This window comes from Aphis gossypii, chromosome 3 (genome assembly GCF_020184175.1).
Source record: "Aphis gossypii isolate Hap1 chromosome 3, ASM2018417v2, whole genome shotgun sequence".
Classification (NCBI taxonomy): Eukaryota; Metazoa; Arthropoda; class Insecta; order Hemiptera; family Aphididae; genus Aphis; species Aphis gossypii.
In genome coordinates, this window is record NC_065532.1 from 11189519 (window position 1) to 11216901 (window position 27383).

The 27383-nt window shown below is 26.0% G+C and overlaps 2 protein-coding genes across 4 annotated transcripts in view; one reads left to right on the forward strand and one right to left on the reverse strand.

Annotated features, from left to right (window-relative positions):
- LOC114120595 (ras-like protein rasC) overlaps nucleotides 1-27383 on the reverse strand; it is a 154413-nt gene that overhangs the window by 21945 nt on the left and 105085 nt on the right. For 2 of the 3 annotated variants that reach the window (XM_050202975.1, XM_050202974.1), the window contains one exon: nucleotides 3918-4150. In XM_050202975.1, coding sequence (XP_050058932.1) covers nucleotides 3918-4085 — 168 coding nt within the window. In that variant the 5' untranslated portion in view covers nucleotides 4086-4150. Of the gene's footprint in view, nucleotides 1-3917; nucleotides 4151-4534; nucleotides 4591-27383 lie in introns of those variants that run through there. The other variant, XM_050202976.1, reaches the window with a different exon arrangement.
- The window catches only part of LOC114120594 (lipase member H-like), a 41088-nt gene continuing 23428 nt past the window's right edge, over nucleotides 9724-27383 (forward strand). Inside the window, exons 1-4 of the mRNA XM_027982548.2 lie at nucleotides 9724-9895; nucleotides 10004-10118; nucleotides 10494-10609; nucleotides 12549-12800. Coding sequence (XP_027838349.2) covers nucleotides 9847-9895; nucleotides 10004-10118; nucleotides 10494-10609; nucleotides 12549-12800 — 532 coding nt within the window. The 5' untranslated portion in view covers nucleotides 9724-9846. The remainder of the gene's footprint in view (nucleotides 9896-10003; nucleotides 10119-10493; nucleotides 10610-12548; nucleotides 12801-27383) is intronic.

The following is a 27383-nucleotide window of genomic DNA, read 5'->3' on the forward strand; positions in this document are numbered from 1 at the left end:
CATATTCACTTTTACTCCATTTTACCAATTATGCTGCATGAATTCGAATTCTGATTTTCAGAATTTTAAGCATTTTCACTAATATTAAAAACAATTTTTTTTTTTTTGAAAATTAGAATTACCGTTTTCCACTGCAAATAATTGTCAAGCAAATATTTTGTTTTGAAAATTTGATGGGTAAATTAAATTCTGAGCTATTAAAATTTATGTAGTAAAAAGAATAGACTACGATTAGAAAATATAGGGACTATGATAGTTTGAAAATTATATTTATTGATTAATTCACATTTTATATATAGACTAAATATTTATATTTTATTTAACACTATTAATAATGATTATTAGTACGCAAAGCTTAATAGCTCAGAAATTATTTTTTTAAATGTTGATTAAGATATTATATTATAATTAAAAAACATGATTTGCTTATTGATGTATAAATAATAAATGGTAAATTTTGTTTGAAAAAATATGTTATCTACTAGTTAAAGCTATGAAAAATACAAAAATTTAGAACATTGCCTTAAGTTTATTGAAAAAATTCAAAAATCAGAATTTGAATGCATTATTTGATTGAAAAAGTGTATTTATAGAGTATCTCACTGGGGTCACAGTAAAAACTAATCTGTATACACTCTTTCTGATTTTTATACTTTAAAACTTATATAAATACTCGAATAATTAACGCAATTTAATAAATACTTTTAAAACATTTACATAAATGATCAATATAAATAATGGCTATCTCGGATTTTGAAGTATTATTATCCTAGGTGCAAAACAACATTTTTTAATTATAAGTAAATCAATAAGTATTCAAAACTATGACAAACTGAGCTTTTTAATACGGCCGTAATTTTCGAAAATAGAAGGTCAATTAGAAAGAAAAAACCGTACGTCTAAGTGACGAAGTGAATACCATTGAGACATCATTACTCAGTATATATATTTTATATTGTAATATAATAGCCACTGTGCGTAAAACGTTCGTCGAAATAGTGCGGTTAAGTCCAGTACATAATATGGATGGTCAACGCTGGCCCCCACAAGTGCTATTCAATTGAACCATTAACCCTTCTGTACAGTTCCGTCCATCGTCTGCGTTCTGTGTATATGTTCACTTTTACAAAGGGGCCTTTGTGTGACACATAACGTGGAAGTCGTGGCCGTCGGGCTTAAGCTCCCTCCTCTTCTCCGTCTACTACTATTATTACTATTACTAATACTACTTTTATTTTTATTCTGAATCGTCGACATCGGGGAGGAATGCCAATGCTTTGCTTCCCGCTGAGTTCTCATAGTTTATTAACGTATAAATACAATTTAAAATTTAATATTAACAAGTTTACAGTTTAATAGTAATAACTTAACACTACGGTGTACAAACAATAAGTTGATTAAAACTACAGTTAGCTACAATTTTTACAAGTTGGCCGCCTCATTCTTCTACTTCTGTCGATCCTCCTTTATTTTGGCACCCAATACGAGAGAACCCATCGTTTCACCGTTTCTCATTTTTTTTCGGTTTTTGAGCATGTAACTATACTATACACCCCGGCGTAACGTCTATTTTCAAACACATAGTTACAATCGATTTTTTTTTTTTACCCCAAATCGTAAACCCGGGGGAAGACTGCCTATGCTTCGCTTTTGCTAAACTACGACCGCCATGGTTTGTTTACAAAACGCACGTTTACAAGTCGTAAATTATTTACAGTATAACAGCAAGTACAATCACAATACACAAGTTAGAGTAATTTACAAAATTTACCTACTATTACTACCGCTACTGTCTGCTATTACTATTACAACTACTAATACTATTTGTACTGCTGCTACTACGCCATATAACAATAAACGCAGGTCGTCTTATGCGCCGTCTGAGTGATGGTGGGTGGATTAAAAGGGTGATGTATTCGGGGTGCAAAAGGGGAGAGAAGTGACGAAAACGTTGGCGTCGGCCTTCGGTGTATTATAGCTGTATAGGATGAGAGAGGTGGCGTCGTCGACCGGTGGCGGTTGATTTTAGTCGCACGTCTTTGAAACAAGACGTTTATTTGATGTGCTCGATCGTTGCAGCGTTATAATAACCTATAGCGACCGCGGGGATTTGAAAACAATACTATATATTATATATAGGTAGTAAGTACGTCAACGTAACAATAATAATAATAATAACCGTCAAACAAGGGTCCCGTTGTAAGGCGTCTGTCAGCAGCATACTTACTCAACGACGATATTGTAATACGTGCACACGCGAAAGACGGCGTAATTCGACCGCCTCGAATTTCCATTGGGGGGGTAACAACGATATTAGTTTCATTTCGGACAAACGGATCTTTTGTTGATAATATTGTTTGTACCTGAACGCCGTTGTTATTATTATTAATTATACAAAGTATACAGATTACAGTTCAACGCCGACCGAGGAGAGAGATAGGTAATCATTTAATATAGCGCGTTTAGTATATGACCGGATTTCGTATATTATATTTCTACTATGATTATTATACCATTATCGATGCCCGCCATGGTCCTTTACATCGTAACGTACACCGTTTAATTTACCACATTAATTTTACGTACTGATATGTTTGCGTTTAAATGAGATCGAGTAGGTACACTCACTTTGTACGATTTTGTTTGAAACGATATACAATATACGTATATATTTTATTATATTTACTACCTAACATACATAAAAGCGACAGTGCACACAAAATAAAGTGTATCCAACATTTTTGTAGTATTATATTTAATAATAACACGCAATACGATATATTATTTAAACTATAACGTAAACTCTACTCTGGACGTATTTAAAATTAAATTATCTTTGTTTTCATATTATATTCGTTTACAAGGTGAAGTTTACGACTCACAATAATAGTTGCAGCCCATATTATTACTCTGTAGGCGGCGAATTAAATTTATTTATAAAGCGGTATTTTAATATTCTTTAATAGTATATTATTCAAAGTGACGAAGTATAAAATAATTATAGATGCAGCTGGTTATTCTAATGAAGTTTATATTGATTTGCATAGTAATAAGAATAACCAATAAGATAATACATTGAAATTTGAGTAATATTAAATTAATGTATAATATTCACAGTATAGGTTAATTGATTGTATTGAAATATGTAGTATAAACAATATTATGTGCAATGAAATTACAAATTTTTGGCTTTATTTTAATTAGAATATTAGTATTTAACTGTACATGTATATAGCGAATAAATCAGTTTCAGAGAAAATATGTACACGATTACGACTTAAGCATTTTACTTATTTCGAATTGATCTGAATTCTAAATAAATCTAATAAATATTTCTATAGTATATAATATGTTTAATCTATTTTAATGTCAGTATTATTAGTACATATACTTACAAAATATATATTTTTTATTTTTGACTGTTGTGAAATGATAAACTTTTTTCAACTAATTACTTATACATTTTATTATCTTGTTGCAGTTATAATTGTTTAAAAATATATCAATTAAAATACATTTTAAATAAAAATATGATAAATAAATGCTTTACTTCTCGGTGAAAATTTAAAAAACATGTTGCATGCTTGTTATAACAGTAGTTACATATTGATCAACAATTCTATTGTATTATTTGTGATTTGTCATTATATTAACCATAAACTAAAAACATGTATGAAATAATATATATCACTATAATACCGATAATTTATGTGTTTCATAAAATAAAATTTCAATGATAATTTTCATTTGTTATCGGAATTTTGAATACATTTTGTAAATTTAAAAACGATGTAACTTAATTATTTTTCCAGGCGTTCTAAAATTCAAGTTGCAAATCAATAATATATATATATATAAAAATTATTCTACAATAATAATTATAATACGATTTATAGAATACTACTAGAATTACTTACTTTGAGGTGTTGGTTTGTGCCGACGTTGAATTCTTTACTATAAAGGTCTTCTACTGTTGTCTTGTACTTGGAGCAAAACGAGTTGTACAAAAACCGTTTACAAATTGCACTTTTTCCAACGCCAGCGTCACCAAGCACCACCAATCTAGTTCTCTCCGGGTCGGCCATGATATACTGTATTGATCCGTAAGTTGGACTACTATTTCATTGTCTACTAGACATTATGCACTAAACTAAAAAAAAAAAACAATCTAATTAAAAATAGAATTTAACAACTTTATTGTTATATTAATCTAAATTTGATCTTTTTTTTTTTATATATATTTTAGGATGTGTACGAGTATATTATAATTATGTTTTAGTCTTAGTCACTGATAAAAAGCTAATCAGATAAAAATAAACATTTGTTCATTTATTAATAGTATCTTTAAATGAAAAAAATCTGAAGAGACATAACTTTTCGATGTAGGTATTTTAAATTTTGAGTGGAGAGATGAACGTATTGATATTACAAAAATGTGTATTTTTCCACCTATGTACACGATAAGTAATCGAAAAAATTTTCGATTTTAAACTTTAAGTGTGGTTTTAAATAGTAAAATGGATTTTGTTTGTACTTAAGAGTTGGTTAAAATTAAAAATTCCCAGTTTTTTTTTTTTTATAATCTGAAAAAACAAACAAGAAATTAAGGAAAACGGGAATTTATGCTCAAACCCAATATTATTATTATAATAATTGTTTTGTAACCATGGTTACCTTAAAACTCATAATATACGTCATAATATTATTATGAATTATACGGAATGAAATTTTAAAAATATAATGTATAGATTAATTTTAAGATATTATACCTAGGTACTTATCGGCTATTTATACCATGAATTTATTTATACTGTTATTAAATATGATAAGACTGTATTAACTCAAAAGTTAATAACAATTATATATTTATATAGTATAAGTATATAATATATTTTTTTTATTTTAGCTACATCAAGAAAACATAATATTATGAAATATACTTTGTGATATAGGTAGACAGACCGATCGTTTTTCGTATACGATGATATAATATAATTGAATTTAAATTTAATACACCCATAACAGTGGAACCATTCGACACCTAATGTACAGTTGAGTGGTTCCCACTTGACTACCATTTTTTATTTTGAAACGTTCGCAATACTAAGCATAAAATATAAATATTTTAATGTATTAAATATTCGTTTTCAGCACAAAAAATATTATCTCTTTCACTATTTTCAATCCTTAAAATTATTATTTTTTTTTAAACAGTAAGTTATTTAGTAATTAATTTAGTATTAGAACGTTTTACTAAATATATACTTTTGAACTATTTGTGATACGTTTTAATTTTTATAAAAATTCCTTTACATTTATTTAAATATGCATGTATTAGATTTTTATTTTGATGAGATGTATAAAATAAATTGATAAATTATATTATACATTAATAATGCACAAGCGCGTAATTCATCTAAACCATTTAAAATCAATAGGGAATGGTAATAAACTAAATAATTATTATGATACCCAAAATTAACGATAGAAACATTAAATATGGCTAAATGTATAATTTATCTATTAAACATAACTTAATATATTAAAACAAATTAATATACATATATCTGGTACATATGTTATTATTATTATTTTCAGCTGTTGTCTTATGATAATTCATTTAATGATTAAAATACAATAATTGTGTGATGAAATATAAAATTTATTATTTATTAAATCGAGAAAAATAATACATATTAGGCTTTTCATTGGTGTAATCAAAAAATACATTATACACAAACACAAGTTTAGAGGTTAATATTCAAAAAAACTTTAAAAATGTCTCCTTACATTTAATTGCATTAAATTTATAATTTAATATAATAAAAATGAGGTTGTTAACTTAAATTGGGTACCTTCAGAAGCGGCAGCCCATTAGCATAAATTTATTTTCTAATGTTCAAGTATACGTGTAGTGAATGAATATTTATTAATTAATTTAATTTCATCAACGAAATAGAATAGGTTTTTGACATGTAATGTTGACGAGCCGCCGATTCATTTTTATTTTAACTTAGCACCTCCTATAAATGGACTGTAATATATAATATACAGTATGCGTATATTTTGTAGTGATATAGTCCCAATCAGGCCCATTGACTATTTTATATACAGTGTGATTTGAAGCATTGATTTATACATGGGGGGATTATAACAAGAGAAGTGAAAACGTTTCAATTGCAATTGGAACCCCAAAGTACGAGAAATATATTTTTTTCTTTTATCATCCTTATTACAAAAGTTTCAGTACATCACCCTTGGTTCAATTAATTACAAGGTTCGAAACGAAGACAAAAACAATAAGTGAAATGACTATCTGTATATGAAATATATTATATAATATTATATTATACACTATGCAGTATATTGAAGTTTTCATTATGATAAGTCTGCATAATTTTCATTGCTCTGTGTCAAAAAATAATGTCCAAAAATACAATTCGAGAGATGAAGTTTGAAGAATCCATTTTTACTAATTCGAGTTTTAATATTTACCATACGATATCGATAAGAGTTATTTGAAACTTTTAAAACTAGAATTATATTAATACTTTAACTATAAGTTGAAGCACGTTGAATTATGTAAATACTAAATGTAATAATAATAATTATATATTATATTCTGATTAACGTAATGAAAAATTAGTTTTTTTGTTCAGTTTCTTAACATTATAGTTGCTTTCAACTGAAAAAAATACCACAAAGTTTAGACAAATTTAAGTAAGTAAAACAAAAAGACGGCTCAGCAATGTTCATCACGTTGAAGTAATCGGAATATTTTGTTTTTTGAATGAATGAAAGGTTATACATCTTTATAACATAATAATATTATTAGTATAAATTATTTATGACAATAATGACACGTAACTGTCAAATTTCATAATAGAAAAAACTTTTTGAAATTATATTTACATACAAATTAGATAGTATTAATAACAATACTTAAAAAGAAATTTTTATTAATTTTTCCATTTAAATAGCATTTATTTTTGTTTTAAGATGCAGAAAAGAAAGAAAAAAAAGTAAAATTAGTTTATGTAATAGATGCAAAAAAAAAAAACAACTGTAAAATTATTGACCCAGTTATTATTTTAATCCCGGGTCTTGACACTATCATCTACGAATTTCTCTGAAGAGTTAGGATTTTTAATTTATTATTTATTAATGAATTTTAATGGATTTAAAATCCAATATAAAAATGCTCATAAAATACATTGAGCATACATTTTTCTTAGATAAAATATTATAAGAGCTTAACAATTTATTAAAATAAAAGATGTTGCATGTTTTTATTAATAAATCATCAACAACTATGATGGATAAATTACATAAATGCATGATATAACAAAATGTAAGGTTTTTTTATTTTAAATTTTTTATTGGTACACGATGCATTTAATGTAAATGGTAAATTTGAAAATTAAATAGTTACCGAACACTTGCATGTTAAACTGCACTTCAAAAAAAGAAAATTAAAAGCGTTTTGATTTTATTTTACAATGATATATTAAAGTCATATACTTGAAATATATATTTATATATATTTTGAGTTTACAGTGATATTTACAAAAAGAAACATTTTTTATTTTTTGTTCAACAAAATGCCTTTTATTTAATAATAAATGGCCCACCCCAAACCTTAACGCTTAATTAACGCGCGTCTGACAGCGCTCCTGTAAATTAATAATAATAAAATTATATTTTTCTCAAAACGTCACGTTTGGAGCATAAAAAAAAGGTCTGGCCATCATTCTAAGGAGAAATGAGAAGAAAAGCGCCGATCTAATCTGTGAAGAACATTGATGATAGGGTTTTAGGGGAAAAAAAGAAAAATTACTGTAACCATTTCTTAAACGAGATCTTTCACGTGGTTCAAATATTACAAATAATTTTATACTTAATTAATTATAAAATTTATTGAATTTTAATACTTTTGTTAGTAGAATCAAATATTTATTTTAATCACTAAAAGGTATTTTTATAATTCATTTATTCTTATTTGTTTTTTTTTTATATATAGATGATTTACTTTGTATTTTTAAACATTAAACATTAAACATCTTATCAGTTTTAATTCGAATAATTTATTATAATTTTAAATCGTTGATTTTGTTTCCAAAATTTAATTGAATTTATAAAGAATAAATTTTTTTTTAATCTTTGTATTTTTGATAATTGTAAGTACGAAAAAAAACATAATATTAATTATTGTTATTGTTTAAAACAAATTACATCTATTGGAATTAACATTTTTAATCCAGGTTATTATTAGGTATTTATTATTGAAAAAATTAATTTGTTATGATTAAAAATTAGTTGATAAATATTTTAAATCATTTATTTATTCCGATAATAATTATTATAACATTGTAGGAAACGGCAATAATGTATCTGAAAAAAGTACGACTATTATAATATAATATATTATGTATGAAAAATAATAGGTGTTAATCATTATTTTATGTAGAATTTTTTAAATATAATTATTATAATATTGTTTGATAGATGATAAATAAAGGTTACATTATGTGTGTTTAAGTGTGTAGAAACACGAATGAGCCAAGCATTACAGTATCTCACGTTTTGTAAATAAAAATGTTTAATTATGTGTATTGTATTTAAATGGTTATTGAGGTCATTTGAAAAGTACAGTTGTATGTGGTGTTTGTAATTTTGAAAGGATTTGATGATATAGTAGGTATGTCAGTCATGTAAAAACGAATTGATTGCTGTGTTGAAAAGTTTAAATAAACAGATTGAATTATTTGAAATTTAACTGTGTTTGGGTAAAGTATAATTTTTAATATTATGTGTCATACAACTACCTACCTAGGTACTATATATCTTCTCAGTATCTCTATACCTACATATATTATATTGAGATATTAAATACATCCATATTTTTACGTTTCGAGTGAAACAATATAATATAATATTATTTCAAATTTATATATCTAATAATTTGACCTGTCTTATATTTTACCACTTCAAACGTAAATCAATATTTTATCAGCATAATATTTTTTGTTAACGTCATTGGTTTTTGATTTATAAATACTAGCTTTTACATTTTTTATAATACTAATTCATTGTGTTTCATTAAATTCCGAGTTAATAATTACTATGATTATTTATAAAGAATTCAGACGATACCTTATTATTTCGAGTTAGTAACACAGTTATCTATAAAGTATACATACAAATACACGTTTTTTATAACTAATATATAATGAACATCCATACTTTTAATTTGATATACATTAAGTGTAAAACAAAACAAGATGGGCTGGATGTATTGTGTGTTTTTTTTTTTTTTGGTTTGAATTAATATTAATGAAGTCTCGGCAAAAATATATTTCACGCCACGATAAGTTTGTATGCCATTTTTTCCCGACCGATTCAACCTTTCTGCACGGAGGCAAACGATTTCCCGTCGGAATCAGTAGTGTACATATATAAAGTGAATTATGAAAAAAAAAACATTAATATTATATATATATATTATAATATAATAAAACAACAATGATTATGTTTTTACCGCATTCAAATATCGTAATAAACCATAATAATCATATTATATTATACGCCAACAATGCACTTACATATTTGTATACAATGTATAATATTATTATATATTATGCGCAACATCGTTTATCGCTAGTACAATCGTAACAATTATTATAATTTGTCAGTAATTTTCAAACGATGACCATGGGTATACGGTACCTGCTCGTAGATGGGAAACTGTGACATTTTCACCTTTTTTCATATTGCGCACACAACGGATTATTCTAAAGCAGTTTCGTTGATCGTACTATACACATACATTGCCGATGTGCTGTAACGATGAATCAGCCGACGACTTATGGTTTGATCGCTTTTCAGTTTTTATTCTGTAATTTTGTTTTTTTTTATAATATTGTACAATAATCGATCCGTTCGTCATGCGTGAAAATCTATCCTATATTATTTTATAATAATATAGTTTGTGTAATATTTTCAGACCGATTAACCATTGCTGCACCTAACACCACTGTCGTTGCGATTAACACCACTGTCGCAGCACCTAACACCACAATCGATGTTCCCAGAGTTCAATATTATTTTTTTGATAACAAGTAATGTTAATACGTACAGCGATGTATGTACGAAAGCGATTTAAGAATTTAGTTATGTGTTGTCTATCGTAACTATGAAGTCTATAGCTTAAATATCCGAATTCGATAAATAACAGAAATTATGTTCTTATAATGGTGCTAAATATAATATTACCTATATTCGAATAAAATAAAGATACGACACTTTGTATTACGGTTATTAATTTATTTACTGGTAGAACTGGTTGAACTACAAAGATTTGGAAACTTGGTTGTTTAAAACTTCGATAAACAGTGAATATAAATTATAAACTGTATTTTATTATTATTATTAACGTTATTATTTATGGCTTTTATAGAAGCTTATGGTGTATAATAATAATATGTTTGTTATAGTTATCACTTGATGGATGAAAATAACATAACAATTTCAGGCAACAAAACATTGATTGTACTAGTGCACGGATTTAGATCAAGTCCGTGGACTGGTGTTGTAGCGGATTTGGGAAAATGTAAGTACATTTTTCATTTATGAATTTATAATTTATAATAAATATTATAACAATAACACACACTAGGTTTAAGAGAACTATTCATTTTTTGTATTAATAGAAAACCTTCACGGTTTTTAATTATTTCTTCTACTTCAGTTTTTAAAGACATGTTTGTCGAACTTCAATCTATCAAACTCAGAAGGAAAACGAAAAACATTATAGCGTACTCCTATGGTTTCCGATTAATTGCTTTTTTTTTTAACAAACTTAAACATTTGACGGTATAATAGATTTAGTAATGTTTAGAGCGGAAAATCGTTGACGTAAATTTAACTTTTCTAGTTTTATATTATAATCGAGTGATTCTTATGTACCGAGTATAAACTATTCATATCACTATTTTGCTTTAATAATAGTATACAGCCTCTAAATTATAAGTGCAGTAACCACTAAATTATCAAAAATAAGACTATTACGCAGTATATTGCTAATAATTAAAACATTGAGTGTCTGTTTTTGGCTAGATGAAAAAATATAAATCCAAATTGTAGTAAACAAAGCAAAAATGTAATTTATTTCTTAGTTTTAGTATTTTTATTTTAAAATTAAAAACAAAATATTATATTACTATATATAATTTTTTTTTTTTTTACCAAATATATATTTAATATTCGAGTGTTTACTAAAACAAACCGCAATAACTTACCAAACTAACAGCAATCAGTATATTTAAACTCATTCATACATATCTATTGTTGCGTTTATCATCAGTACTGAACCTCATATTATACAAGTAGATTATAGATACTGTTTCTGCTTCTACAACTAGCATTTTTTATTGCAACAGTATCTGGTTTAGTTGACAATAATAATCAAACTTTAAAAATCGATCATTAAATAGAATAATTTAGTTTGTTTTCGTTTATTGTTTATTAATCGAGTTGAATGTGTAGTATAATAATGAGTTAACGATTTTATCTACTTATAAGTGCGAAAGTATTTTTAAATTTTAAAGTGACATAATATTATTCATAAATGGATATACCTATTAACCAAAAAACAATAAATTATTATTAAAAAATCATATTCCCAAGGTAGAAAAAATAATTAGTTATTTTATTCGTTATAATTTATTAGCTTAATTAATACATCTATTAGTATCACTCATAATACATATGATCAAAAACTATTTTCATTTTTCAATTAGATATATCAAAATATACCAAACATAATTTTTACAACATCTGATTTTTTGCAGTAAATTCTTATGAAGCTACTGCATAGTGCATAGCCGTATTATGATGACGCATGGTTGACTACGTATCCTTATTTCCAGTAGGTACTCAGTTCATAATCATGCAATATATGAAAATATATTAAAGATACTCAACACACAATTTCACTTTAGGATTATTATTATTATTTGAGCTCGACAATAACGTTTAAAATATATTACCTATTTATAATGAAACGTTTGAAAGCGTTTGAAAGTTAAACAATTAATTAACATAAAATATACAAATAAACATACAGATTTAGATTTTATAGTATTTAAAGTTGTCCCTTTAAAAACTTTAATTGATTTATTGCCAATTATCATAAAAATATCCATTATATTATAAAAAAATGGTCATGAAGTTTTTAACGAATTCTTTAAATTAACTTGTATAGAAATTTCAATTGATTAAAATTCTATTTTTAGTAAATATTATCATCAATCTTAGATTTTGTTAGTTAAATCATTATATGTATTTTGTTTCGCATAATTTTCAATCAGCTTATTTCTATGCTACTTTATTTACACTTATTGCTGTCAATATACATTTTTCAGAACTATAATATTATAATTTATAATACTAGGTGCCTATTATATTTGTTTAATGAGTGTAATGATATTTTTTTATCGTAAAATCGACGAAAACAAACGTGTGACAAAAATATATATTGACCTATACAGCGCTGGTACAGTGGACGAACTCCAATGTGGTTCTAGTCAATTGGTCAAAGTGGACCCAGAAAATGGATTACACGGATGTGGTAGTTCGATTACCCACAGTTGCTACTCATCTCGTCGACTGGTTGAACGGTTTGCATGACCGCGGTATCATACAGAGCTTTGACGATGTCACAATGATCGGCCATAGTTTGGGAGCTCATTTGATTGGTTATGCCGGCCACAGGTTGAACGGGACAATCAAGAGAATTATAGGTACGTAAATTATTTTCTAAATTTTGTCATGACTGTAAAGGCTGCAATTAATATTGTACACAGTCATCGTGAAATTATGTTTGCTCGAGACTGACACTGTGTGTGTAATGCTAATGCACATATTGGTGTGTAACCGAGCAATGTATTTATACATATACATTGTGTCGTGTAGATCTGGAGAGCTCAATCACAAAACAAAGATTTTTTGAAATTTTTTTCTTAGCAAACCTTTGTGTTTTTATCGTACCTAAAGTTATGTAAACACTTATAAGTAAGAATATTATATATCTTTTCATAACTATTTATATTGAGTGTCGAGACTTATTTGGTTATAGAAATTTAAAATAAAAATAAATATATATATTTAGATTTAAAATGTATTCTAAAAGTCTGAATACCCAATGTTTAAATATGAATATTAATCGAAACAATACATTTTAAAAGAGTCGGAATTTATTACAATGATTTTTTAACATTATAAAACGATTACATAAATAAACCAATAAGTGGTTGATTTTTAATATTAAATATAAATGTCTGTAATACAAAATACTAAATTACTATAGCATACATTCATTTTAACAGTACCCACTTACCTGAATTTAATAAAACCACTGTATTTTCAACTAAATGAATAAATATATTTTTTAAACCGTGTTTGATGAGAATTATTAAGTAATATATTATTTATATATACATATAAAATATAATAGAATTTATACTATATTTTAAGTGTATTTTGTTTAAATTTACAAATAACCTTATAATATACCTTAATGTTAAGTATTCATTTTAGAACGATATTATATTAATTTATTTGAGTACTTATTATTGAATCGTTGTTATATTATTAGCTATAGAAATTATAAACAGAATAGTTTTTATTATTAGTATATGAATGTAACATATATTTAAAGCTTCAATGTTTTCAGTATTTAGATTAAACAAACATTGAAACACTTGCAATATAATCAAAACATATTATATATTATTAATACAATAAAAATATTTCTTTCAATATTTCTCATGGTGAATGACAGTATTATAAAATGAGTTAAAATACATTTTACTAACATAATGTTTATTAACATAAATACATATTTATGAGTGTACTACAACAGTTTTAGGTAAATTACTCATTATTAATCACGTCATTTAAAGCTTTATGTAGGTACACATTATAATATACAATAACTTTCACATCAAAATCATTATTGTTTGGTTGTTTGGTAAACGAAAATGACAATAATATTATATAGATACAACAATAGAATGTAATTATAAGTCAGTTCAAATAGTTCAATAGTATAAAATATAATTTAAATCTACAACTGTATAGATTAAAATAAAAAATAATTTCAAATAATATTTTATAATATTATTATTTAGCTATTACTGTATAATAATATTTAATACGGCAGGTATGGTAATAAATAATTGTTTTATTTAAACATGAAACCTAGCTCTTAGAGTGATCACTAAAATGCATCTTAGTGAAACCTATTTTAGTAGTTAATATGCTCTTCGATCACAGTCGATATGGAATGTCTCATCCATGGATAAAAATGACTTCATACCACGAAGAAAAAAATGGCGTTTTTGTGATTAAAGAATGAGTTTGCTTAGTAGATAAATAATATAATTTTTTTTATTGATTGTATTTTAACTATTTTTATTCGTTTTAAAGTTAATAATTATAATAATTACAAATCGAATATCTTAAATTTATCGTATAGATACAATTCCGTTTTTTCTAATACAAAATATAGATGCTGAGATAATTTTTAAATGTTTAGCCTTAAAGTCTTTTAGTTCTTTGATGTTAATAAAATATTTCAAAGAAATTGTATTTCTGATTAGAAATTGGTTTTTTTAATAAAATAACTTAAAAAGTAAAGTTAATAAAACCAAAATAAATACGTAGTTATATATTATTATAAACCTATATAAATACATTTTGGAGTTTTAAACAATTTTGAATGAACTTAATGTTTGTGTAGAGTAATTCAAACTGTAGAAAATTAATTATTAATTTTCTTTTACGATAAATTAATATTACTGAAATATACTGCGTAAATGTAACGTTTATACCTAATCTACAATTTGTGTAACATAAATATATTATAGAAAATAGGCATTAAGGTATTCGATAATTAAATATAGTGGTGTAATATTGATGAGTTTCGGTTAGGGCACACAAACATATATTTGTATTCCTTTGATTTCCGACCAGTATAAGTTGTGACTTACAGTTGGGCGGAAGGCTCTACACCGTTGTATTTTGCGAAATGTCGTTTCGAAAGTCTCTCAGCTGCTAGCGATGACATCAGAAGACGATTTAATTACACGATACGCTATTGTTTCTACTCATCTAAACTTGGTATGACTTCGATTTTTATTATTCCTACCATTCCTAATGCAATTATCGCTATTTTATTGTACCGGTACTAGAAATTGTGCTAAACTTTTACTTCAAGTACTGCTGCAGCTATAAACTAAGTATTGTACATAATATAGATAGTTTACACGTACAAAATTTCTGTCGATATTCTGTATGATTAAATTTTAAAATATAAAAATATAAGGAATTTTAAAATATCAAGAACAAATAATACATTGTAAATCATTTATCACGAAGAAAATGTAAAATTTAAGACTTAAAACGATTAAAAAATAAATTGAAAATTCCTTATATTTCTAAAGATATTCTCTGGTTAAAGATAAAATAATCACTTATTTGTGTGTGTGTGGGCGTGTGTAATATATTATATATAATACAATATAACGCATATACGATGAATACAAGTGAGGACTTTGTTGCCTGTTTCACCGCCGCTGGCAAGCATCGATGAAAATTGCGACCTCTCAAATCAAACAACGTAAAGGGCGAATAAAATAAAAGCGAAAAAAGACTCTGTTTAGAACGAGTCAACCAGAGGGTGTGAGATCGTTCAGACTAAGGCAAAAATATACGGTTCAAATCACATTGAGACTTCAAATAAATAGTCTGTGAAAAGCGTCAATGCTATTCTCTGCCACCAACCGATAGTAATACGTATGCATGTGACATAGAAAAGAATATATGTGTTACTGTATATTACCCTCTATTATTAATATAATATATTAGGTACACATAAACTCATATAATTACACTTATAGTGATATATTTAAACGGTTATTATAGGTATATTAATTTTGTAAATAAACTTTTAAGTTTTTGAAAATAGGCGATATGTTATTTTGAAGTAGGTATATAAAAATTAATTTCTAAAGATAATATCTAATATTCTAATATAAATCGTTAGCAATAGATCTAATATTTCATAAATTTTGTATTCATTTTTTTTAAATACACACATTAAATTAGAAAGTTGTACTGTATTTGATCGTGAGTAAATTATGCTTATTTAGAAGAAATGTGATAAAAAGAATTAAGAACTTAACTTTTATTAAACGAATTTGTAATGCATTTATATTAGACTAGTGACTCCAATAAAGTCTTAATTATACGCCTTCGTGAAATCGATTATATAATATACACAACACACATCACTAGGGCTTGGATTTTAAAGCATATGCTTCTTTTTTTTATTTGAGATAGAAGTATAATTTTTATATATAAATTCGTTTCACGTCATTCTGATTCCAAGTAAACCAATTTATTTTTGCTTTTTTTATGTAAATGCATTTTTGCTTTTTTCAGTTATTTCAGCTGTTGAATTTTTATATGTTTATTATGCTACTATAATAATAATAAAAAATTGAATTAATAAGAAACTTAAAAATCCAGAATACGTTATAGGTATTGGATTATTATTGTTTTTGTTATCAGCTTGTTTATTAAATGTATTAAAAATAATATAATGTAATAATATGCCTACAACATTGATATAGATCATTTCAAAATTTAAGATTCAGTGTTGTAATTTGAAACCTCTTATATATGAAGTTATGCGCTGATCAATTCAGTGGACTTAGAGGGTAATTTTCTACGTATAAAAATATTCCATCGGACAATATAGAGTCAGTTTCACTACTGAAAATCTAGAGAAATACATGGTAATTAACTGTTTTTTTTAATTTAAATTAATTTTTAATTTTTTTTTTTTATTAATTTTAGAACTAGTTTGTGTTAATTTTTGGTCATGCTAAAAAATATATATACTTTTTTTTTGCTTTTTAAAACAATTGTGTCCTTTTTCAGTTGCTTATTATGCTTTAAAATTCGAGTCTTACACATCACATACACATAAATAACTAATAGAAGATTATTTATCTATAACCAGGTAATAATTTTAGAAATGAAAGTTTTTTAAATTTTTAATCATGTTAAATGATAAAAATGAGGGATTCTGATACTTTTTGTGATAAGAATCAAGCTAGACGTATTTCAACGTCAGTTTCTTGACTTTGCAGTGCAGATATTAAAAATTGATCACTCACTTTACGGTTATTTACTACTTATGCACCAACTTGTCCTAAATACTTTAGTTGACAGATGGCATGAAGCTAATTTAACTTTTCCGAGACGTCTTATTGATGATCTTATAGACTCACCTAAACTATTAAAACTAATTAACTTTAAAGTTCTATACTTTCGTGTTCATCACATTATGTTTTTATTTTCTATACCTACACGCAGCACCAGTTATTCAAAAAAATCAACTATTATACGCAACGATGAGTATAGAAAATAAGAAGGGTTCACTAACTATTTTAAAATAAATAATATTATGACGTATCTATTTTATGTGTCGAACATATTATATTAATTTGAGAGCTGTCGATCCCGTATCAAAATAGAATTCATAACATTAATGCGGTCATTTAAATATTATGTATTACTTTGTATTTTGGCAGTGTTTGCAATACGTGTACTCGGGTCAGTGAATTTTTCTAAAAACGTTTTTTTAACTCACGAATATTCGCAAGTTTTAGCAACATTCTTCTGAACGTAGAGGCAAAAATAAAACCTAACCTCTTGCTTTTTATCAAGTATACACACTCACCATGACGGTGATTAAATTAAACTCGACGCGTTGTTTTCTAATGTTATTACAACATCGTATATGTAGTGGCGTTATTGTATAACACATATTATTATTATATCATACTATCGTTTTTATAAGGGCAAACTCGCGTCGACGACGAAATCGAATTTCACAACGATGTACATATTACATACATATTATTATAACTGCACACAAGATGATTGACACAACTAGAGATAAAATATAGATTGTATTAATACTGTGTTACTATAATATAGAGACTTTTGCGGGACACTGGAATTGAATTTAAAAAAATATAAGTTTCTTATGTGTTTGCTTAAGTTGTGCTGCTAACTAAAATATGGATGCAAACTGGTATTATTTAAAAAAAATCATTTATTATTTTCTAAACGACGCCACACAGCTATAGGAACGGTTAATATAATCTTTTATTAGTCGTGATTTGTTATATTATAGTATTTTATGGAAATTCTTAGTGTAATATGATTTACGTAACCCGAACGAAATTTTATTTTTTGTTGATTTCAAAATAGTAGGTAGTTACTATACTACCTATATACTATTATTTATATTTTTAAATAGAACTCCGAATTTTCTCCTGTATAGATTAATCATGATAATTAGGTATACTTAAATATTTTTGTTTTTATTTTATTTTTAAAGCGTGTTTTCCTGCAACTTTCAACTTTTTATACTATGAGATAAATTGTTATCGTTGACTACAGATTAAATTTGCTCGTACTAACTAAACATAATTTTTGTATTCACAAAAAATATCATTGCAGAATTTATATTCGCCCCTTTTGTTAACCGTTATTTTCGGTCGGTATTTAGGTATACCAATAAAAGTAATCTCAGCAAGTTTGCGTTGGCTAATTTGAAAATTTTCTTAAGTCTTACAAAATATTGGAGGCATTATCAAAATATAATAAACAAAATTAAATTAATTTAAGTATATTATATAATATATATTAGGCATGTTATTTGTTATTGAAATGTATACCGATTTTATACCAAATCTTTTGAAATTATTACATACCTACCATAGGTAATAATTTAGAAGACTTGTGAAACATTTTTTATTCAGGAAAACTTCATTATTATTAATGGATATAAAATAATGAAAAAGTATGTGTTTTGACTTTTGAACATTCATATAATTTTCATTTTTTTATTATTTTAATAAGCTCTATACAAATAATGAAATAGTTGATAATTATTATTACCTATTATTTTTTATTTTTAGTAGAAAAAACTACTTACTTAAATTAATTATAATTTTTTTTAATTTATCATTTGAAAATAATTTATAAGTTAACGAAATAGACATTATTCACACTTAATTTTACAACATGGTTCTTTCAAATCGACTTAATATTTTGTGTTTTATATTGTATTTGATGATTTGATACTAGACTGACATTTTTCAAAGTTCGTTTTGTAATAATTCTTCCTGGAAAAGGTACACAACGCAAAAGTGAAATACATATTTTAAAAATATTAATCAAGAAAAATTCGCGTGTCATTGGTTTTCTATTTCTTAAAATTGGATTTGAAATGATGTTTGACAAATCGAACATATTTTCCAAATTTAATGACAATCCATTATATACCCACACACCATATAAATCATATCATATTAAATGCATTTGACATAGTTAAAGAGACGCAAGCCGTTTCTCAAATACATTTAATTTAAAACTTAAGGAGAAAATGTATTTTATTTTGTGTATACGGGTTTTACTTAACTCAACATAGCCTTATTAATCCTATAGATTCGTATAATGTTTTTGGTATTAAGTGTGAAGACGAGTATTACATCATACAACTTGACTTTTTGGGATAGCCACCACTGCAGTAGTCCCTAATGGGTAATATAACAATAACCGTTAAAACCTTACATATTTGTTGGTTTAATAACACGTATTATTACTTATCAATAAGTTCTTATTAAAATACTATGTTGATGTTAATATCGATACGTTTTAAAGGAATACTCGTTCAAATTATTTCTTGAAACTTCTGTCCATACTTGATCTGTAAATACTATATTTATTATAATTAAACAAACCTTGTATAGTATATTTTATTAGATTACAAGGTATATAATGTTTAGTCTTTTGTATTATACTAAAATATTATCATATCAATATTTATAAGTATATTTAGGTACGCTGGTTCGCATATAGGACATAAGTAATAATATAATATTTTGTAATTTAAAATGTTATGATGTAATATATCATATTATTATTTTGTATTCACTGTATATATACTTGCTTCGATCAATACTTCTGGATAATAATTAAAAATAATATACCGAGGTGTTGATACGATATTTTTCAAGGGGGTTGGGGTTATATTTTATTTATATTCATAAATAATTAAAAATGTATATTTATAATTAAAATTGAATGATAATATTTTTACTATTATAACGACTTCATCCGGGAAAAATATTTTTTTCGATTTTTTTCCCTCGGGTCAGGTTTAATTTATTTTTTATACATAAAATTGGGTTGTTCTCATTTTTAAAAGTGTATCGTTATTTTAAATATTTTTATTAATATCATGGTTTATATTAATACCCAAAATTTATAGACAATTTTCTAAGTAAAACGAAAAAAAAAAACAATAAAATAAACGACAATTTAACTGATTATTTGAAAATTATTATCTTGTATTCTCGTTATTATGAAAATACAATAGAATTTCGGTTTGGTATTATGGCGGAGAGAAGGGGTGTTAATACATCATAAACTCACTCCATAACTACGCCACCACTAATAATAAGATCTTTGTATTTTATTCAACAGTGAACATGGTTAAACAGTTGATAATACATAATAATACGCGTACAACAATATATAAGTGCCTAATGGATATTATAAACTTAACCAAACCTAAAACATTCAATGGATTTTTCAGCGTTCAGGTTTTTAGTATAATATAAATACAATAAAAATCCAGTGGTTAGGTCATGTGTGCGAATAATGTGTATAATTACTTTTATGCAGTTTTTGCTTTCACGTATTTTATTTTTTTCGGTGTAAATGGGGGGGGGGGGGTTGTTAGTTTTGCGGGTTTGCTCTGTATACCGGTAACGTATTCACAGCGTAAACAAGTGGTTTCGTCGCGGATTTGGTATGGTTTTTATTTTTTTTTTTTTTCTGTAACATGACTGTTTTATTTATATGTTTTACAATATAATGGGTGGCTATTTGAGTTGATAAATTAAAGGGAAATAAAACACATCCAATGAAAAAAAAAAAAAAAAAAAAACCTCTCAAACGAATTAATTTGGCCGAGGCATTATGCGCAGGCAGGGACGCGAATTATTTTTCCTCTCCCGCGCCGGTTGACGTTTTCACGCGTAGAAATCCCGCGCTAGAGGTACAAGTCATTTGAGAAGTTACTCGACAATAACAGATTCTTTAACGATGATAAAATGCTATATACACACACACACACACACACACACACGATGCACATACGCATTGCGTGGCAACGTGGATAGAAGCATGCGTACGAGCAGGGACACAGATATATTATAGTATACGTGCCGGGCGTATGCGGACAAATTGAGTACATGGTAGGATTTACCACATTTCAACATTATATATATATATATATATATAAATAATATCATGTATGAACGGATGTATGGTATTGTAGCAGAACGAACACAATCGCATCGCACGTGTGACAATTTACTGGGACTACCTGTTCTTTGGAGCATATCTCCCCGGCCTTAAGCCACGGGGATTTTCACAGAATTTATGGCCGCGTTAAGCGCTTTTCATTCACGACCTCAGACGCTGCTCGTCTTTTCGTCTATCCGCAACCGTCGTCAGACACTTGTATCCACGCGTGTTAAACAATAAACGACGGGAGCTACGTTATTAAAAAAAGGAAAACGTGACGACACTTTTTCAAATAAAAATATATGTCCTGCACCTGAAACGTGTGCCGGACGATTGATATGGTAGATAATAATACTGACTACTGTTGTATATTTATAATAATAAAATTAGAGTAGTAGAGAGTTGAATAATAACAATATTCATAATATTAAACTCAAATTTTAATATTTGAATGATAGGTACTTTTAAAATATATTCACAAAAATAAATAAGTGTGAACAGTGTGGTATAAGAAAAAAACCCTTTTTCTCGGATGAGAATATTTTTTGTTGTATTTTTAGATTCTGAACGCAGTGATGAATGTATTGATTTTATAATGATGTGTATTTTATTTTGTTTGTGTCTGTGTACAACATAACTTATCGAAATAATGCTTCAATTTCAAACTTCGGTGGTGGTTTTCGATGGCAAAGTGAATATGCTATAAAGATCAAAAGTATACCAGTAGTTTTCAAAAAATCAATTTTTTATATGATTGTAACTCAAAAACGAATCACTGTAAATACTTGAAATTTTCAAAAAATGTTTATATTAGTTTTATTTATAAACTGTTGCATTTTTAAAATATTTAAACTTTTTTTGAGTAATTTATATACAACTGGAATTTTTGACTTTTTGAAGTGTCGATAAAAAAATTTCGAGTGCCCGCCAAGAGAAACTTAAAATTTTATACAAGATTTCTCATAAGTCGATCTTATTGTAGTTACAAATATCAAAAATCGTTACTAACAATTTTTTTTTTTTTTTATATAAGCGTTGAAAGTTAAATTTATTACGAAATATGTCGAAATCACGAAAATGTATAAGTAATTTTAAATTTTATAGTTGAAAATTCATAAAATTTTTTGTATTTATATCTAAGGTTAAAAATTCAATACTAAGTTTTTCATAAGTCATTATAGGACAAATGTTAACAGCGTTTAAATTTTAAATTTTTACAAAATCACGTAACGATAACGATTTAAAATATTTTTTTTTCTAGCTGTCAGCCACGTGCTTCGCCTCCGTGGATAGTTATTTGCGAATTGTGGGACTGTTTCTTTGTCTTATAGTTGTTTCCATCATAAAATGCTATAAATTGTACATACCTTATACCTACGTAAAATAATAATAATTTTAAGTGTTCATAAATTCTCATAAATATAAAAATAATAAAAACAATTTTTTCTTACATTTATATTATTAATATATTATAAAATAATTTTGTAACGTCATAAAATGAATAACAATAATTGTGATTATTAAACAACAACATTGGGAATGGCATTCTGTGGGTTTCGCATTATACAGCCAATCAGAGCGCTATACTTACTATACTACTTTACTATTGGTTAATATTATTATTCTGGATGCGTTTAACCTATCTAAACTATTCGAGTCTCGAGACTTAGTTCGTCAGTCGTAATTGGAACGCAGTGATCTATACTTCAAACCCCGCAGGACCGTTCAAAGCACCAAGCCGTTGTCACATCTTATAGACGTCGACAATAATAATTAATTCATCGTCGATCCTATGTACACATTCTGAGGTGGGTCGTGGGCGATTGCTTAACTATAGGTACGCTTTAAACAGTTATTTTAATATATTATTATATATAACATTATAACGCATATAAGTCGAAATTCAAATTTTATAGGAGAGACACAAACCTTATTTTATGTAATTTATTAGGTATGCTCCCATTTCGAAAAAAATTAAATAAAGATACATGCTACCTACTATAGGAGCAAGTAGAAATGTTTCGTTTTCATACCAAATAGTATGTTAAGGTAAAAATGAAAATTGTCAGTAAGAATCTGAAAATTTCAAAATTTTGGACATGTTCCCTAACAAAAATAGTACTCAAACTTCCAACAAACTGTCAGGTTTAACAGTAAAAAATTTGTTCAGTTATTTAGGTTTGCGTTTTCTTTACATGATTTAATTTTTAAAATATTTCGCTTATGCTATTATGAACATTTGAAATATTCGTTTTTGTTTAGTTTTTTTTTATTATAAATACCTAGCTACAATATTTTTTTGGCTTAGTCAAAGTACTTAAAAATTTAATATAAAATTCCTTGTTAGTTAGTCTTATAGTGATACAAAAATTATAAAAATACATAAGCACAATTTCTTTTTATTATAGCATTTGAAGTTAAAATATATACAAAATCGTATATATCGTACAAAATTATTTTGTAGTTAAAATTTATAAAAAATGTTGTTTAAGTAGCTAAGAGTTGAGAATTTAATACGTGATTTTTCATAAGTTCGGCTTACAATAATTATAAAATTACTTAAATTTTGGGGTATTCATCATTAAAACATAAACCCCATTTTTCACCACCCACTGGAAAATGTATCCTAGGCTGACAAATCATCTTCGTTCAGAATCGTTTTTTGTATGATACTTATCGTTGGATTCAAATTTAATACATCCATTATTGTGACCTACTATATAGCAGAGCGTTACTCATTTGACCACTCTCTCTCTTTTTTTTTTAATCTGAAAATTATAAATTATTTATTTAAAACATTAAGAAATAATTACATTTTTAGTTATTTCAAAATAACAAAAATCTAAAATATGCATTAAAAACGGACGAGACATTAAAATGCATGTCATAAAATGTAAAATTAAATTTTATATTCAGTGTCGTTCGGTCATAAAACACATTTTTATATAAATTGGCTACTTTTTATTTACTGACCAATAAAATACGCAAACACATAGGTATCATCTCTTTTAATTACAATACATATTTCAAAAAAAACGTGTAACTTATAATAATACGAGTGTGGCACAGCGTCTGCGAGATCTTCGATAATATAGGTATTCGATGTATTCTTTATTTTAGACTTTAGAAAACAATAAACTGTAATTTTCTTTGTTGTAATAATATTAGAAGTGCTCTAGAATATTTTTATTTGCTTTAGAAAATTTTCTATAATATTTTAAGTGGGGGAATCAAGTCTGTACTGCTGAAATCGAATTATTGCATGCGTATTGCGTACATTATGTTTTATTAGATTATTACTCTTGTTGAAATGTGACGTCTTATAACCAAATAATAGTCTGTATAGTATGTTATATAATAATTATTACAAAGTTTGAAATTTACTCAAACCTAATCTTAAAAGTTTTCTCCATATTGATCCGAGGTTGTAAACATTTCAAAACTCCACTTCACACTTCGGTGTATTTCATAACATTAAAACGGTAAAATGCTACGATACATATATACGCGTAATAATACATTGTCCTGGTAGAATATAATTAATGGAAAGTATTTCCTTTCATAGCGTGATAGATTAAACTTCTACAGACATCATTTGAATCATTACTCTTCTATAATTTAGAGATTAAAATTGTACAATATTATTATTACGTAAATTTTGAAACAATAGTTGTAGTTATGATAAGTGATCAGTTTTTAGTAAAATTGTTGTACATTTTCTTATGAGCAGATGAGCTATATTATTAGACTTCATGAGTGTTTTATAAGTTTGAATAAAAATTATTATAGTCTCGTTTATATCAATAATTTATTTTGTTTTTGATTAATTTTTCTATGATATATTTTACGTTTCTAATAATTGGAATGATGTCCAGTACAATAATAGCAGTATGAAAAATATGAAAGATTAAATTATGCAGATTGTGGATAATGTCGAAAACAAATTGTCATTGTTTTTTAAATTATTAAAAAATAAGCGTATTTATTACCTATTTTATTATAATATTATCATGAGGTTTTAATTATAACGTCTGTTTGGAAATCTTCCATGAACAATATCACTCTAATAAAAACAAAAACATCTTTTTTCAATTGGAGGAAACTGTGATGGGAGTAGTATCTTAATTTCAGCTAGCTATACATAAAAAAAAAATATATATTAGAATACTACTTTGGTTTTCGAACTCCGTTATCATTATGGCTTCTTGTGGAACACAGTAATTGTCATACTGTCATAATTTATAAGACATAGTACTGAAAATGTTCTAGTTCAGTCAATCGCCGTTGAAGGTTGTAAAGTACAAAAGTTATTGTTGTCGTTTTTCTTCGTCTATGACTATTATTGGAGGGATGGGAAGTAAATAATATATATATTCAAGTCATAATCCGATCATTGACATTTTCGTATAAAGTACTATCTTATACATTAAATAATAATAGCTATTGTGGTAGTGGATAGAAATAGTTCAAAATGTTAATCTTCTACTACGTCTGGGTATTATTACGACGTAAATAATTATAAGTATTTAGATGATGATAAGTAAATAAAATTTATTAAAAATGTAAAAATTAATTGTTGTCTGTATTTTATGGCATCTTGTTACTTGTTGGGTCAGACTAACATAAAGCAAACAATGTTTTATATTTTGAATCATTAAATTCTGAATAAAAGAAAATCCATTATCTTTCAATAGTCTGTAATACATCCTCGTATTACAAATAAAAGTCAGTTTTAATAATATAAAATTCAATATAAATACTTAAGATATATTATTTTTGTTACACTTTAAGGCTAATTCAATACATGATTATTTTAAAATCATTTTTATTATTATTTTCAAACGTTGAAGTTTAGTTTGACATTGTTTGAAAACATTTATAAGCATTTTATTTTTACCTTTTATTGTAACTTCGTAACATGAACGTAAAATGTTTTATTTGTTTATAACAGAGACAGGTACTTTTTGTTTTTTTTTTTTTTTTTGGATCCGATACTCAGCTATTTCATTAAATTGTTTATATATAACGATTAAACCCGATATTAAATGATTCCAATATATTCTTTTTCAATTTAAACTTTAGTATTTATTTCTAAATAAAAATAAGAATAATTTATCAAAACATTTGATTTCATATACCAAAAACTTAATTATGGAGATTGAAAAATATTAATAACCATAATAAATTCTGGTAATTTCTATTTTAATATATAAGTTTCGATTACTTCAAAATATTTCAATCTGATTTTTTCTTGATCGGTTCACAATATTTTATGAGTTTTCGGGTCCCAAATTAGATTCTTTTCGGTTCCGTTGTAGCCTCTAGTTTATAATGATTCAATTGGTGCACCATTATATGTTTCTTTCTCGAGTGAACTTCTGAGATTTCACGCTCCCTTATGATATCAGATAGTATATCGAATTTCCTTAGCGATTTCACTTGATAATTCCGTATCTTAAACTATTTTCGTAAATGTCCAATTTATCAAATAATGTTATTGTCTTTTAGATTAAGCTCTTTAAAAATATATATTTGTATAATAAATAAATTCTTAGGTCTCATTACTTCTTTTGAAGTAATAAATACACAAAGACTGTAAGCATTGTTATTAAATCTGTGTAAAATAATATATTATGTCAATAGATTAGTTTAAGTCTTGAACATATAGCATAATAAAATATGTACATAAAAAATATGTTATGATAAATTATAAACACTGAGTATATATAATATATTATATTCAATATCTGGTTGTATACCTAAGTGTTTATATATTATGTACTACACTTGGGTATGATATAAACCACCGCTTACTGTTACATGTAAAAATAACCTCACCAGTTATATCTAACCTAACTAGAATGCTTTATTATTATTATTATTATTATTATATTGTATAAATATATTTTATTTAATAAATACAGTTT